This window comes from Ambystoma mexicanum, chromosome 14 (genome assembly GCF_040938575.1).
Source record: "Ambystoma mexicanum isolate Mex_15411 chromosome 14, UKY_AmexF1_1, whole genome shotgun sequence".
NCBI classification, from domain to species: domain Eukaryota; kingdom Metazoa; phylum Chordata; class Amphibia; order Caudata; family Ambystomatidae; genus Ambystoma; species Ambystoma mexicanum.
Genome location: NC_090940.1, coordinates 663405741 through 663422904, shown reverse-complemented (window position 1 = coordinate 663422904; position 17164 = coordinate 663405741). Strand labels below are relative to the sequence as shown.

General features: G+C 46.3%; 1 protein-coding gene across 5 annotated transcripts in view; it reads left to right on the top strand.

Annotated features, from left to right (window-relative positions):
- PPP1R36 (protein phosphatase 1 regulatory subunit 36) overlaps positions 1-17164 on the top strand; it is a 383705-nt gene that overhangs the window by 216893 nt on the left and 149648 nt on the right. For all 5 annotated transcript variants that reach the window (XM_069638208.1, XM_069638211.1, XM_069638210.1 and 2 more), the window contains one exon: positions 3465-3507. In XM_069638208.1, coding sequence (XP_069494309.1) covers positions 3465-3507 — 43 coding nt within the window. The remainder of the gene's footprint in view (positions 1-3464; positions 3508-17164) is intronic.

Sequence of the window (17164 nt, the reverse complement as noted above, 5' to 3'; positions counted from 1 at the left end):
GTCATTTCTATCCAACCCTAAAGAACTGTCAAAATGACTTTAAAAAATAACGACCAACATTAAATATTATTTTCTAATTTAGTTATTCTATTGTTTAACATTATTAATTTGCTATTTTGTACATTCTGTGCTTGCATTCGACATGCTCCCAAGTTACGTCCTGGAACAGTTCTGTAAACTCCATCTGCCAACCTGCCCAGCTATGAGCAACTTCCTGAATGTCTGATCCTGGTTGAACCAGAAAGCAAATATAAGAGTTTTGTCTAAAAATTGGTTAATATGCTTCAATATTAGAAATTCCTCACCATATAATGCCACATTGGATAGGGTGCAATCTGCAGAGTGTGATGAATCCTGCGGATTCCTCACTAATTTGCTGCCTAAAGTCTCCTCCCAGGTTGCCAGGGAAAGGCAGACACTTCCTGATCCTGACCTTGGGGGTGGTGCTCTGCGAGAGGATCACCTGGGAATAGAAAAGGCTCAGGGTGGTGAGGAGATCCCGTGGGATGAGACACAGTATTTGCCTTTAAAAGGGAAGAACCTTTTTACAAGTACCAAGACATGTAATGGCTTACTGTCATAATTTTTATGATTTGTCTAATCCACAAGTTGAGCATCCTGATGCGGGATAAGTTAATGTGAAATCCTTAAACATCCTACATAAGGAAACCCTGTCTGAAACGTATAAAGTTATAACTATCCTAACATCCAGAGGTACAGTGAAAGTAAGTCTATAAATAATGGCTTACAAGAACTGCCTTCCCCTTTTCAAGTAAACACTTATGATTTCTTTCCTGACTGGAAAACCAAATTTTGTTGTTGGGGACTTCAAGTCCCATAATTCGCTAAGTAGTGGGACGTAGAAGAGGGCCAAGAGCAATGTTGCAGGAGTGGTCAGCTTGTTGAGGCAAATCACCCACACCTGAGGGAAGTAGAGAGGCTTAAAAGGCCCCCTCAGGTGCAGGCCATTAGATGGATGTGGAGCTGGAGTAGTAGTAGCAGCAGTAGCAGCTGCAGAATGAGAGGATGTTGTTGGCAATCCAAACAGAAGTTGGTGGAAAGAGAGGGTGCCATGACGACTGGGAAGCAGATGTCAGCTGCTGGTCCTGAGAGGGTTCTTTTCCTCCTGAATCTGAAGTGCAGAGGTTGCACAGCGGAAAGCCTGAAGGAGGACCGCTTTTCCCCATGTGAACCTGATTGCAGATACTGCGCAGCAAGAATCGTACTGGAGACTGTGGCTGGATGTTGATGTACAGCCGACGGTCTCTGGAGCAAAGCGTGCTGTGTGACTGCGTGGCGGGAACAAAAAGAACTTCAACGAGGAACTGTGTCATTCACAGGGAGCCAGAAGGAAGTCCTGCAACACACGAAGGGAGTGAAGACAGAAGCCGCTGAGTGTTACCGAGTGTACTGATACCTTGCGCGATTAAAGGCAGGTAACTGTAGCTAAGGAGAATCACTCGCATGCGAGTGAAAGCATTGTTAACCCGACCACTGATTGTTGTACAAAGGAATTCAATAAAAGTAACACTCCTGTAGGAGTAAAACTCTCTAGAAGCACTCGCGTATGAATTAAACATTCGGAATCAGGCTAATTGAATATTAAACTGAAGAAAACAAGTGAAAGACTAATCACAAGTGCTTAAAAGTGATTCTGAAGCGAAGATTAACCAAACAGCCATTTATGAAGAAGTAGAAAACATTGTAGCACTGAACTAAAGTGACTGAACTTTTCCGGATTGTGAGTTCCAGGGAACCAGCATTGCCCACAGTCAAGAGGGGTTCAACAAAGGTAGCAGGCACCCCTCTCTCGGAAGAAAAAGGCATGATAACCTGTTCAGTGGTTGTTAACCACATTGAGAGTTCGCAGCCATCTGCTTTTTGCTCACTGTACCTTTCACAGATGGGAAATATCCATTTGCATATCAGTCTTTGTCCTGCCAAGAGGGGTACAAGCATTGCCCACAGCCAAGAGTGTTACAAGCATTGCCTGTTGCCAAACGTGGTACAAACATTGCCCTAAGCCAAAAGTGGTACAAACCTTACCCAAAGCCAAGAGAGGTGCAAGCATTTTCCAAAGCCTAAGAGTTGTACAAGCATTGTCCAGAGTCAAAAGAGACTAACAACCAGGCACACCACTTAGCTTATGGGGACATCGGGAAGAGAAGGGCCGAATGCACTGGCTTAGAGGGGCGAAGCTTGTTGATTGTGATTGTTCCATACAGTTGAAGCTGGTATAAAAACTCACATTGCCAAAGCCAAAGGGAGGAAAGGTACAAGCACATCCTTATAGGTATTTTGGTTATGGATGTTGCAGAAAGACAAGAGTGGCAAAGATGCTGCCCTTCTGGAAGGTGGATGTTCAGAGGAAGAGTGCCTTGCTTACTTGGAAGTGTTGAGAGGCACAAAAGTGAATCTTGTCATTTCTGAAAAAGTGTCAAAAGTCACAAAGTTGAAAATTGCTGAAGCTGTGGTAAAATATGTGGATGTCAGTAGATTTAAAACTTCAGAATCACTGTTGATTGTGGAACACTATCAGGCAGGCAAGTAGACCCGCATGGTGAATTCTTGTAGAAGTGAACCTGGCAGGAGAGTGAACCAGGTGGAAGTAGAAGTGCTGTGAAGTTATCCTGACAAAGATATACATTGATTTATGGTGCTGAAAGGAGAGCTGAGAAGAACTAACATCAAGATGATGTAGTTCTTTGATGCTTATAACAAGGTGTGCTCCTTTTCCTTTTACAAAAAGCTGTGTTTTGCTGAATCTTACAAGCAGCTGGGTTTTTTCCGAACCTTACAAGAAGTTGTTTTCATTTGACATTTACAAGTTGCAGCAAATCATCCTGACAAAGAATATCATTGATGCTATTTGGTTAAGTGAAAATCACTATTCAAGGAAGAAGTGGAATCATCCTGTTATTGAACATTGGATGAACAGAACTTTCTTTTGGCGAGTTGAAGGTGCAACAAACTGTGTTAGAACTTTGTTACAAACCCCAATTTCCTTGTTTCCTTTTATTGAACCTTGGAACTGACTCCAACTTGAAACCTGGGGAAGGGGAGTTCACCCAGGTCATGAGGAGAGACTTGAATACCTTTCAAATGCAGTTATTGTTGTTGTGAATTGCCATATATTTTCTTGTGTATTTTATGTGTAAGTGTGGGGCACACATATCTTTTGTTAGAGTGTTTCCTTTAGGTTCTGTTAGGTAGGGGAATCCTCGTCAGGGTAGGGATAGGGAGGCGTTTATTGAAACCTATGATTTAATAAAATGGCATATTTTGAGAAATCATCTAAATGTAGTCCGCCTCACATTTCTGACCCCTCACAAGAGCCAGACTCGCAAAACTCACAATAACATGCTCCGACTTAAATTTATGTGAAAGTGAACGTTTTAAGGAATGGAGTCCAAGTGTTCTGTGTTCCATTCAATAATTTTGCACATGTTTTTCTTATTTTGTAGGAGTAAAGCATCTTCAACACAAAAAGACCAGAAGTTCTACGAGGTGAGTTAAAAGAAAATGCATACAACTATATTTCTGCTATCTACAGCCTCATTCACCAAAATAAGGCAACAAATATATGCACTCAATTTGGTGCTGTGAAATAATGGCATTGTGGGGCTTCTGCCACACATTTTTAGTGAGGTCTTGTCTACATAGTTTTCTCCATTGAGATGAAATAGAAATGGTTCCCATCCTCATGTAAAGTGGGTGAATGCATTTTTGTTTAAATAGAAGCAATTTGTCTTTGAATGGCGTTGACCGCTTCAGGATGGAAGATTGCCCTCCCCTCTAAGGCCATGATGATGACAAGTCATAAGGAATCATGAGATCCTCCTTAAGCTAACAGATGTGGGATTTGAAATCCATCGCTGAGCGAAGCACTCTGCACATTTACCAGTGATGGACAAAATGGCAACCCCTGCTTCTCGGCAGCAGCATCTGCTTGAGGCGGCTTCTCAGTAGGATTTGCACTGCTGTAGCTGATTCAGAAGAACCAGCGGAGGCAAAAGTGGTGCAGTTCGGGTCCTCGGTTGAACTAAGGTGGATCGCCAGTCCCCAGCAGTGTTGGGACCAATGGCAAGGAAGAAGGTGGTGAGAAGGCAGCTGAAAAAGTAACGTGTGAGCACACCTGCACTGCAGAGGTGGCACTGGGGAGAGCCCATCATATGAAGGTGTTGGTCCTGTTGGTTGGCACTGATGCTTAGCTTTCGAAGACCAGATGCATTGGCCTCTTAATGGAGCCTTCCATACCAGACGCTGAGTACCAGAAAAGTGCTGTTATTCCAGAGTGGATGCCTAGGCCTTTTTTATCTCAAGTTTCGTAATGGCTAATTCTTCTTAATCGTGCTGCCATTTAGCCTCATGCAGAAGTGCCCCAATTACGCTTGTGACCGTTTTGGAGTGGATCCAATCTTTACTGAGGAAATTGGACACGACTGGCAGCATTTGAATGAGACCAGTGCACATCAACAGAGAATGATCAGAGGAAACCATTGGTGTGTGTAGCCATCCCTCTTACTGTGGCATGGTGCTTATTTGCACAAATATTCAAGAGGTGGTTAGTGGAGAATAGAAGAAGCTGTTCCTCTGCACACGAACAGCAATGCCTCGGCTGAAGCATACAGAGAAAAACACAAAAGCCGTCCTATCTGCGGCCGAGGCTCTTACTGTCCAGGCAACCTACGGATCATCACAACTCGTGGTGTCATGGACAGCTAACTGTGAAGGCTTGCACCTTGGGAGTGATGGAAGGAAAGGAGATGGGGCTTAGAGTGATGTGAAGGTAAGTGGGGAAAAGCAGTGATGGATGGTAGTTGTAGAGCAATCGGCTAGAGTGCAAGATCGTTACATCTTTCAGCTGTGAGATGGTAATCGCTCCCTCACCACCATCCACCACTTTTTCAGAAGGGGCATTGTTGATGTTTTAAATAATGTGGTTAATGAGATCAGTGTTTTGGGGACTTTATTAGGGATATTGAAAAGGGTAGTGCTCTTTCCAGTTTGGATATCTAAGGGCCTCATTACAAGTGTGCCGGTCCGGCAACAACGGTGCCGGTCAGTCTACTGGCACTGTTGTCACCGGACCAGCACACTACGCGTCTGCGGGCGCGAGCCATCCCTCCCACCAGGTCAGACCTGGCGGGTGGGACGGCACCCGCTCGCAGACTTTTTTGGAAGCACAAGCACTTCACTGACCGCCGGGGTTGCAATGCCCTGGTGTTTCCGTGAAGCCAGGCGCCGGAAAAATGTACGAGTCTGGAGGCAGACTGACATCTTTACCGGCACGGCTACCGCCAGACTCGTAATGAGGCTCTAAGAGTGGTTTGGAAAAGTCAAATAAATTGTAAGGCATTGTAGGGAAGGAAGAGAACAGAAATATAATGTTCAGCTGATGCAAGGGTGTGGGACCCGCAAGTACAGAAAATAAAGTATAACAGTTATATGGACAGTAGCAGTACCTGGAAGGATAGTGAACCAGGTTTGGTATACAGTCAGCAGAGAAGCCTGAGAAGGGCCAGCGGAAGGTAGTCATTCCCCATGGCATTGTGAACATTGTGAGAAGCCTGAGAAAGGCCTGGGGAAGGTAGTCATTCCCCCTGGCATTGTGACCATTGTGAGAAGCCCGAAAAAGGCCAGGGGAAGGTAGTCAATCCCCCTGGCATTGTGAACATGGTGAGAAGCCTGAGAAAGGCATGGGGAAGGTAGTCATTCCCCCTGGCATTGTGACCATTGTGAGAAGCCCGAGGAGAAAGGCATGGGGAAGGTAGTCATTCCCCCTGGCATTGTGAACATTGTGAGAAGCCCGAGAAAGGCATGGGGAAGGTAGTCATTCCCCCTGGCATTGTGAACATTGTGAGAAGCCTGAGAACGGCATGGGGAAGGTAGTCATTCCCCCAGGCATTGTGACCATTGTGAGAAGCCCGAGAAAGGCATGGGGAAGGTAGTCATTCCCCCTGGCATTGTGAACATTATGAGAAGCCTGAGAACGGCCTGGAGAAGGTAGTCATTCCCCCTGGCATTGTGACCATTGTGAGAAGCCTGAGAAAGGCCAGGGGAAGCGAGTAATTTCCCCCAGGTGTTGAGGACATTGAGAAAAGCCTGAGAAAGTCCAGGGCTGGGTAGTAATTCCCCCTGACCTTGTGAACATTGTGAGAAGCCTGAGAAAGGCCAGGGGAAGAGGGTAATTCCCCCTGGAATTGTGAACATTGTGAGAAGCCTGAAATAAACCAGGTGAAGGGAGTCATTCCCCCAGGCATTTATGGAAACAAAGTAAAGAACGAATCTTGAGTAAAGTCGAGGGAAGGGAGGTATTTCCCCTGACTGTATGTAAGAAGACCAGGAGAAGGGAGACATTCCTCCTAGTAATAGAAACAAGACACATTGAGAAAGGAGGCATTCTCCAGGACACCCATGGTGAAGAATAACAGTGGGCAGTAAGGAATGATGATGTTTTGGAATTGGGACATTGGTTTATAAGTGAACTGAGACTTTTAATCTGGAAGGTAGTACCTTTGAAGGGAATTCGGCCCTGGGGAAGCGAGTCATTCCCTCAGAAAATTGTCCCTCCAGACCACTGGCACCGTAGTCCATTCTCCAGAAGAAGGGAGCCATTCTTCTGCACCAAGAAGACTCACCAGTCCTTTAGTTTAGTTACAAGTCTAAGGGAAGGAAATAGGTTTCTGATATAGGACGGTGAACTTTATATTTTCCTGGACATCCTGACAGACTCCTTAGTCCTTTTGGTTGAGGCAGAGAAACCGCTCTTAGAAGATACGTTTTCTTTTGAATTAAATAAATGTTTATACCACCTGTGTGTCAGTGGATTGGGATGAAAATGTTGACTTTTTACTGCGAGGTAGAAAACCTCAAATTTAAAACATATTTTAGCTAAATTAAAGGTAGGGGGGGTGACCCGCCGCAATAGCCCTGATATCCCATCACTTTAATAAATACTCCAGCTCAAACCCCATCTATTTATTCAACTAAATTGTTTTAAATTCGAGGTTTTCTACCTGGCAATGATGGTCTGCAATATTTTGTAGCGATACTGTGCCAATCTCCTTCCACACCCCTAGACTACAGACAACCTCTTTGATCGCTGCCCTCAATGGCTTGCAGATGCTGAAAGCCTTCTCTACATAGAGCGCAGGATGCAAATCACTCAATGCACATGGCAGTGCTCCAGATTCACTCTCCTGCCAGCTTCTGGGTGAATGGAAGTTTAGATCAGTCCATAGCATGACATAAAGACATTAGCCACTTGTTACACTGGCACAAAGGCAGACACTTCCAAAATCCATATACAAACTGACACTAAACACTCCAGAGCTCCCCGCGCCCTTTCCATGGTCACACATAAATGTTGTGCACATTATGCGCTTTGTACCCGGGCATAGGCAGGTATTTTGAGCCGCATGAGTCTTACTGTGCATGAGCCTAGTTGCACCTGCACACCTGCGCTCGGGGCTGTTTCTGTATCCCTACAGCCCCCTACCAGCACCTGACACCTGATGTCTGCACTTTCCCCTGCACTTGCCACCACTTCTTATTTATTGTATTTATTGTTTTTTATTTATTCTTTGTTATTCTATGTACTGCACTGCTCCCTCCCCTTCCCCCTGCACTTTTCCTCTTTCCTTTCCCCTGCACTTGCGCGATCTCAATCTCACCGGCCTAGTAAGATCATTGTCTGTCTTCCCTCTGTTGCCTCTCCCTTGCCTCGTCGCGCCTTGAAACACTTGTGTATGGGCGTGTTATAAATGCCATATCATATCATATCATACACAGGATGAATGGTACTTGTCATATAAGGCTGTACCAGGGCATAAGAGGTGGTGCCTGGTATATGATTGCTTTATGTTGCCATGTGAAGCTATTCCTTGTTTTGGGGATGTGCCGGAGCATGTCACTGTAACCTGGCCTGTGACTGAGTTTACCTGCTGACCATGTGCTTTGATGGTTTTATCTTGGAATATGATTTTTCGCATGCACCTCAAACCTGTACCTGGACATATGGCATTGTGTCTGGCCATAGAAAGTGGTCCATGGGCATGAAGTCTAAACATATGCATGTCGCTGTACCTCTGCATGAGATGTGTGTACATTGTCTTACAAGAGTGTGCCTGCCGTCTGATGGCTTTATTTGGCTTACAAGCATGGCATTCTCTCTTTGGACCTGGGTGTTTGGTTGTGTCCGGGCATGAGGTGCATTACCCTCGACATAGGAGATTGGGCACTGGCAAATCAAGCTGTGCCAGGGCATCCAGGTAACATAAGGTTTGCTCTGTCTACAGTCTTCTGCTTGCTCCTTTTTATTTAACCTATCTAAGAACCCAGTGTGCTTAGACAAAACACTTTGGAAAGCCCTGATGATATGGGCCTGATGGAATCCCTTGTCTTCTTGTGGGTAGTTTGTGGAGTTACTTGAAGATTATCAAGCACACGCACAGTAGGGTTTGGGGGAGAGGTGAGAGAGGCACAACTTTCCAAGGAGAGTGCTCTTCATGGGTCTCTTAGTGCAATATTATAGCTCTTCGTTGGTCTCACCAAACTGGAAACAAGAGGAACTGTTTTCAAAAGGGGCTCTTGGCACCCAAAATATATATCCCTTTCAGCAGTTCTCTTAAAGTCACATTTCCTTTGTCAGGTCTTGCATTAGTCAATTTCGATTTTCCTGTACAAGAACATGTCCTCGCCAAAAAGAGACAATTGGACAGGAAGGAACATTATATTTGTTTTGGATTAATCACTTTCCTTTGTTCTCACTGGTGTATCTAGGTGGCAGAGTGAATCTGTTTTTCAGGTAGATATTGCAGTTGGCAGACTTCGCTTTCAATTGTCTCAGTTCCGTAGGAGCTGACTGAAAAAGTTGACTCATGAGCCCCTGTGTTTCACCGCAATACAATGTGGTTGTTAGGGGGGGGCTTGTGGTAGCCTTGCTCAGGGGTTTCCTTTAGAATTCTCTTGCCTGCAGTAACTTTTTGTTTAAAGAGCCGCTAGTTTGTAAAAACTCCTTTTTTTCCTACATGAACTTGGAGAATTGCAGAACTGACTTTCGCAGCTTAGTTTGCGTTTCAACGTGAATGTTGTTCATTAGTTCCATACTGCCCAACCTTTTGATACTCCCAAGGGCAGGTGAAACGAAAGGATATGCCCATTCGAATCTAAGGCTAGTTGAGTGGCTTGGCAGGTGACTGGCTTCATTGCTGGTGCATAACCTGCAGGATGCTAGTGAACCAGAATCCATGCATGCACAGAGTAAAACCACCCCTCTCACTGCGCCTACCCTTGCACAAAGAAAGCCAGGGGTCAGGCCTTGCTATAGTTTATGGTGCACATGCAGGCAAGATGGGAAAAGGCAGGCGACTGGGATTTGGCACATCTCGTCTTTTCCTGTGTTCTGTCACAGCCCGGGAATCAACAGACAACTTGAACTTGAGACTCTGAAAGTTTGGTTTAAAATTGTTTATTGAACAAAAAAGTGTGTCAAGAACTTCAGGTGTACTGGGCATAAGAAAGAGGGACAACCAAAGAAAACCAAGCTTAATATTTCCAATTTGCTTAAGGACGGTGGTACATCAGCCATTCCTCTGTTCCCCTGGCCCCATCACCTGGCGGTCAAATGAAAGCTGCCCACGCTCTGTGTGGGTGCAAGGTTCCCCTGCACTTTTTTCTTGTCTTGTTTGAGTGGTTGCTGCGTCACCAACTCGTCCGGAAGTGAGTCTCCCGGGTCTTTCACCTCTCAGGAATGAGGTATCCTTGGATGCTGATCACGCTTCAGGGCCCTAGTAACGGGAGGTTTGGCTTTAATAGATTTAATCGAGGTAGAATTGGTCGAATTTGTTTTGTCGAATTTTACCGCAAATGTATGTGGGGGTGTTGGGTGGGGTGGGTGTGTGGGTTAGGGGAATAATAAACGTAGATGGTGATTGAAAATGCAGGGGTCTCCCCTGCATAAATTTGCAGTGAAACATCATTAAAGAAAACAGATAATTGGGCCAATTCTCCCTCAATTAAATAAATTCGAAGAAATCACACTGAATCGCACAAAATGTCAATGCGCCGGATATGCTGTCACATAGGTGCCGGGTGCACTGGGATTATGAGTGCTCTGTCCACAAGGTACTTATCGACACATAATCTGTGCTCTTGCCTCCGCTTTCATTCGTTGTCGTATGCCTCTTCCTGCTTCCTCCTCCAAGCCTGGCAACAACCTGGCCCTCTTCACCACCTCTCTTGACACCAGCCCTCTTTTTCTTCTATTCCCCTTTTTTTCTCTTTCAGCCTCCTTTCCTGCATTCCTTTCTGCTCTACTGTTGCTACACTAAACTACTTTCGTTCTACTCTCCTCCTCTTTTCAAACCTGCACTACCCTCCCCACCTTGTCTGTTGTCCTCCTCTCCTCTGCATATATCTCTCTCCCCAGGTGTTTTGACTTTCCTCCTCCACCTATCTCTGATACTGCTCCTCCGCCTCTATCCCCTCTTCGTCTCTCTCTGTTCTCCCATCCTTTATGTACCAAAATACCACTGCATTCCCCCCACAAACACTCTCGCTCAGCGTAAAAGCTTGGAGTGCCGTGGCGACCTGCACCCGATGCTTGCGATTATCAAACCATGCTGAGCTGCATAACCCAACAAACTGAGCACAGGGATTGGCCAATTAATTTCAAATGGGGTATTGCAGCTGCTCCAGGTTGGTTTGCAGACCAAACTCTTAAAAGGGCAAAATGTTACTGCCACGCCTCCACTCAGTGTCTGTCAGTTCATTGTTCCAGATCGCCACTTCTCCCTCCCTTGCTCCTCTCTCAAGCGTACGGGTCCGCACTGGAAAGGAAGTTGGTGACTGTCCTTTGAGTTTTCTGTGAGTTAATCCATTGTTTTATGTTAGACTATTTGGGACTGCAGGCAGAGGCGTTACTAGGGGGAGGCTGGGGGCTATAGCCCCTGTAGCCCCGGATAGAAGCTCACGGGCTACAACCAAAAGGCTAGCTAGCCTCGAGTCCCAACAGTCCCAACATTAGCGTAGCCCTGTATCTTTTCCAGACCTAGCAACAGCCCTGACTGTGAGACTGCGATTCTGACAGGTGATGCTGTCCTTGCTTTTAACTTTGGTTCTTTCAGCAGATCCTCAGGATAGACTTGTTACTGAAAAGCACTCTTTACTCTGGGTACGGGCATAGTCCTCAAATCATTTGGTTGGCTATAAATCTTCCAGGGCGAAAGCGTGACACGTTTGTGCTAGACAAGGGGCTTTGGGAGGTGTGGGAGCTTGGTGGATCCCTAGTTTACCTCCTACTGGCCTTACATCATGGAGCCGGTGGTGGCACCCTGCCCTCATGGTTTCCCCAGCCCTGGAGATGAGAGGAAAGGAGTTGTATAAGGGGTTGCCTTCGGCATGAGACAGGTAATGCCCATTGAGGAGGAGAGTAAGAATGAGACGTTGGGAAATAAGGCCAGGACTCTGAGGCAGGGATGTGGTGAGGAAGCAGAAGTGGAGCTGCTAGGCAACCATAGCCTGCCACCCTCTTGGGGGAATCTCTGGGGACCACTTCAGTGCTCCAGCTTCTACTCACCACCCATGATAAGTTAACAACCTGCCTTTATCAACAATGAAGACTAGAAAGGAGTGTGGGACCCGTAGATCCTCAAGAATGCAAGTGACTCTGAATTGATGGACCACACCGCAGAGGAAACCTAGATTAGGATTTGCAATCTAAAGACTCCTATTGTTAATCCCCCAAAGAGAATCCATCCTTTCACTGTTTTGCATTTTCCTAGTTTTGGCATAATGGATAAATGTGCCCCTGTGTCTGCCTCATGGTAATCTTGCTCAGCTTGTTGACAATGTTCAATCAAATGCTTGGGGTAACACCAGTCCTACGTGCATGCATATCCGTTGTGACAAAGTCCTCTGCCTAAACTTTGGGAACAGGAGTGATATGGTGAAAGGGTCCAGGGGCAGTTGCACAGGGGAATTCCATGCATAATCTAGTCCCTGTTCTTGGCCAGAGGGATAGTGAGGAACTGATCCCACATTCCCTGGCATGGGTAGAGTGTAAAATTCAGTTTGATGAATCCGATGGATTTATCGCTGTTTTCTTGGCAAAGACCTCCTCCCATGTGGCCAGGGGATGGCAGCGGCTACCTTATCTTGACTCTGACCCTCGGGGCGGCTGTTTGAGGGAGGATCACATGGGAGGAGACAATTACTAGGGAAATGTCAAGACTTCACTAGATGAGCACAGGAAGAGAGCACACATTCAAGCCTGCGTCTCGGAGACCTCTAACAACACGGCCAAACTCTTTAAAATCTGCAAGGAACTGGCCAATCCTGTTGCAGTCTCTACCTCTCCTGTTCCCTCTCAGGCCCTCTGTATGGCTCTGGCCTCTTCCTCTCTCTGCCCCCCTTTGGCCATCTTTCCCTCTCCTCCTCCTTTCTCCTCTTTCTCTCTGACAACATCTGACAAGGTTTCTAGAAAAGTCTGATTTATGAAAGTGTCGTCCAAACAGGTGCTCGCCTGCTCCTCCAGAACCATTAAGGACCATATTGACACCCTTGCTCCAGCCTTGGCCGATTTCTGTAATCACTCTTTTTGCCACTTGACCTTTCCCCTCTCCTCTTAAGCACTCCCCTGTGCACCCCCTCCTCAAGAAGCCATCTACCGATCCTACATGCCTAGCAAACTATCACCCAATCTACATCACCTCTTTCCTGGGCAAACTCTTGGAAAAGCTGGCCATCTCCCAGCTTACTCTCCACACTGAATCTGTTGCTTGTTTCCATGTCCATCGGTCTGGCTTCAGAGCTGCCAGAGTCATGGAAACTGCTCTCCTGAACACCTGTGAACATCTGCTCTCTAACTTTGATTCCAGCATTCCTTCTGTCCTCATCCTCCTTGATCTTTCCCCTGCTTTCGACATGGTCAACCATGCCACCCTGATCAATCGACTCAGTGAGAACCTTGGGCATCACTGATCAGGCCCTGGAGTGGCTGACCTCCTTCCTCTTGGACTTCCCCTCCCAGGTCCAACTTGGCCCCTTTGTCTTTGCCACTTCTCTCTCTAACTGTGGAGTTCCCCAGGGCTTTATCCTCTCGACCTAGTTTTTCAACCATTACTTAGCCCCTCTGGCCCACCTGATCTCTATCTTCTCTAACTTTCAGTGTTATGCGGATGATTCTCAGCTTTTCTTCAGGCTCCCCTCAGCCTCCTCTCTAGCTCATTCCTGACTGTCTCTCCGCGATTCAGGATTGGTGTGCCTCCAACGATCTCTGCCTTAATGCCAGTAAGATGGAGATCCTTCTCATTGGGAGCCCTGCCCCTGCTTTCCCTCTTACTCTGGCCGCCCACCCTGGGCCCTCTTCCTTTGCCTTCCTGTGAGGCAAAAAACCTTGGTGTCATCTTCAAACCCACTCTTTCTCTCCTCACATCTCAGACGTCGCCAAGAAGTCCCACTACCAGCTGCACCTCCTCAAAGGAACTCTTCCCTTTCTCACTTTCCCCAAGAAGCTCACTGTCTGTCTAGGCTGGACTACTGCAACAGCCTCTTTCTCAATCTGCCTTCCTCTACTCTCTGCCCTCTGCAACTAATACCGAACAGGACTGCAAGACTTATCCTTGGCCTCAAGCCCATGGGCCATATCTCTCCAGCCCTGAAATCTCCACTGGCTCCCGGTGACTGCAAGGATCAAGTTCAAGACCCTTTGCATTGTCCACAAGGCTTTCTAGGGCAGGGGACCGCACTACATCCAATGCTCTCTTCCAACATAACTTTCTTCTCAAGCCCTTTTCTCAGCTACCTCTAACTCTCTAAGGGTTAGACGCTTCTCCAAGCAGAGAGTGGGGGTAGATCTCTCTCCTCTGTAGGTGCCTCCCTCTGGAATGGCCTCCTTGACCCTCTGAAACTTTAGCCGGACCACCTGAAGTTCCGAATTCAGCTCAAAACATTCCTCTTCTCCTCTTCGTTCTCTCTCCCCCTCCCCTGCTGACCTACCTGTCTGCTGTTTCGACTTGTTGCTTGGCTACCCTCGGAGTCTCACAGGGTTCCAGCCTCTTTTTAGATCAGTCACCCTTGCACTGCCTCCAGACCTACCACACCCTTAGGGGCTGTAATTGTAACCCTACAATTCCTTGTTTCCCTTGCACTACCCAGACGCGCGCTGCCCTGGCTGCACTTTCTCAGAGCATCGCTGCCCTGCGTTCCCCGCCTCTCTCCCTTGCACTCCCTCCTCCCTTTCCCCCTGCACTTCTCGCACGCACTTGCATGATCTGAATTTATTTTATTTTATTTTGTATTTGTAAAGCGCACTAGCAGCCCACGGGCATCGAGGCGCTGTTGCAGAGATTGTCTTACGTACAAATATTTGTCTTAGTTACATAGGGATGCTTGGCTCTTGGTTACAGTGAGCATGATACAAGATTGTCTTGGAACATGAACAGTAGTAAAGACGAGAAAAGCTTAGTCAAGTGGTAAGAGGTTTACAGGCGTGAAAAGTAAGAAATGAATGACCATTACGAATGTTGAAGAGTTGAAAATGACAGGAGAGTGTAATACTAGAAATATTTGAGGAAAAGCAAAGTAAAGGATCAGAGAGGAAACAGGTTACGGGCTGTCAGAGTAAAAGAAATGGAGGCAGGAGGAAAGTTAAAGGAATGGGCATAGGAGAGGAAGAGGAAGGAAATAAAAGAATTTCAGTCTAGGAGGCATTTAAGTGTAGAAAGTGAGAGCGCATCCAGTTTTGAATAGACCGAAGACAGAAAAAGTAGCATGAAGAGTGTCAGAGAGCAGAACCAAAAATCGAGCTGGGAATCAACTGCGTAGAAGTGCGAAGAGATCCCAAATGAGGAAATTATAGAAAATAAAGGTGACGTGTAAAGAGAAAAAAGAAGGGACTAAGCACTGAACCTTGAGGAACCCTGTGGGCAATAGGAAAGAAATGAGGAAGAGATACAGCCGCCACAAAAAAATAGATTGGAAAGATATGACTTGAACCAATAAAGAGTGAACAGTAAGATGGCCCACGGTGTCAAAATCAGCAGAGAGATCAACTAAGATCAGAATAGAGGAGAGCTTAAGAGTGTCTAGTGGAAAGGAGTGAATTAGAGACAATAAGAAGGGCCATTTCAGTAGACTGAAATGAACGGAAATCCAGATTGAGTTAGGGAGAGAAGAGAGTTGTGATCAAGATGGACGGAGACTGGAGTACAGACCACACCAGGATTTCAGAGAGATGAGGAAGTAAAGAGATAGGACGGTCGTTCGAGGGAGACAATATGTCTAAAGAGGGTTTTTTCAGAAGATGAAGGATCACTGCACTCTTGAGTTCATTAGGGAAGGCAGCAGAGGCAAGAGAGAGATTACTGAGTGAAGTAAGGCACTGCAATGAGAGATGGAAAAGCCTAGTGATGAGCATGGAAGGAATCCGATCAGAGGGAGAGACAATAGGGTGAGCCTGAGTGAGAAAAGAAGCAGTGTCAGAATCTGTAATGGGAGAAAAAGAGGAAAGAAGGAGAGCTTGGAACAAAAGAAGAAGTGGAAACAGTAGGCAGAGGAGGAATGTAGATGCTCAACCTTAGAGATGAAGAAATTAGCAAAGTCAGAGGGTGAAAGAGAAGATGAAATAGATGGATCAGGGGTAGGAGGAGAGAGTATATGATTCAGAAGGTGAAAAAGACATTGAAGGTGAGGAAAGTATGAAATAATGATGTAAGAGAAGTCAGGTTTTAAGCAAAAGAAGAGCAGAATTATTGAATTAATGCATGGCCACTGTGCTATCAATCCGAATCAGGGCACTCTTACCCTTGATCAATGAAAGAAAGGTTATCAGAGACAACAGCCTGTGCCCCGATAGATGGATCAGGTGAGCAACCCATCCCTTTCAGAGAGGCGTCCATGACCTCCAGCCATGGTTTCCAAAATGGCTGTCTACCTTTAAGTTGTTTCGTTGGGCTCACCACATAAATGTCCATGCCACAAATCTCACCCATCCAGGCGAGAATCCAGGACTGCTCCTATGAACTGGAGCAACCCCAAAATGGCAATGGGTACTGCTTCATGAACATCAGGTATCTCCTTTGCTTTCGATGGGTATATACATGGACATAACAGTTCCGAAGGAGACATCAGTCAATCCTGGAACTTTGGTGACTGGAGGGTTTGTACTAGGGTGCCTATCTTGAATTTGTCCTTCCTGAGGTACTTTCTTGGGACCAAAAAAGACAGAGAAAATACTGTCTTCCCTTCTCCAAATCTGGAACTAGATCGAAGGCTGCTTTACTCAAGATGACTTGCCTCAATGACTCAAGGCCTAGTAAGGTCATTTGTCTTGTCCTCCCTCGGTCTTCCCTCCCTTGTCTTGTCACACCTAGAAACACTTGTGTGCAGGCGTGTTATAGATGACTTATATCCTATATCATCTGACACAGTATCCTCCCCTTTCCCATGAGGATGTCCATCTGACACCCACGACCTTAATGACCTATTATCAGCAAAAGGTTCCTCCTTGTAGAGGAAGTCAAGAAACCTTTTCTCTACACTACTCTGATCAGGGCCCCACCTTTGACCCAAACACTCACAACTCACACCACAATTTATAACACCTTTTGTGTCTGATGTTCCTTTATGTGAAATCTCTGAGAAAAACATCTAAGAGTTAAGTCCAATGACATTCATGGACTCCAACTCCCATGAACACCCAGGTACTGAGATGATGAGAAGGAGGAGGAGGAGGAGGAGGAGAAGGATGAGCGAGTTTGTACACAGTGACAGGAACTCGAAGTACAACATGCTGCATGATAGTTGTTTTTCCAAGTCTTCAGTACGCGGGATATTTAAAGATGGCAACCGCACTACTGGATCGAGCAGCGCAGGAGAAGATGTTGGAGCCCATGCTGAGGCTCACGAATGCGAGGCACGCAGACATGTGTGGTGGAACAGGAGGAGGAATGCCGCCTGTGAGCAAGAAGGTTCGTGGAGATGCTGGAAGTCATGCAAGAGCTCTTGGATGTTGGGCTGCTCGAAGAGACAGAGTTCTCCAGCCCGGGACGAAAAGGAAAGCCGGCGTGTGACCGCGGAGTAGCACAGGAAGCTGAAAGAAAGTCTGCACACTCTAAAGTCAAAGCGAGTGAAGGAAACACACAGCAGAGGCTCAAGCAGA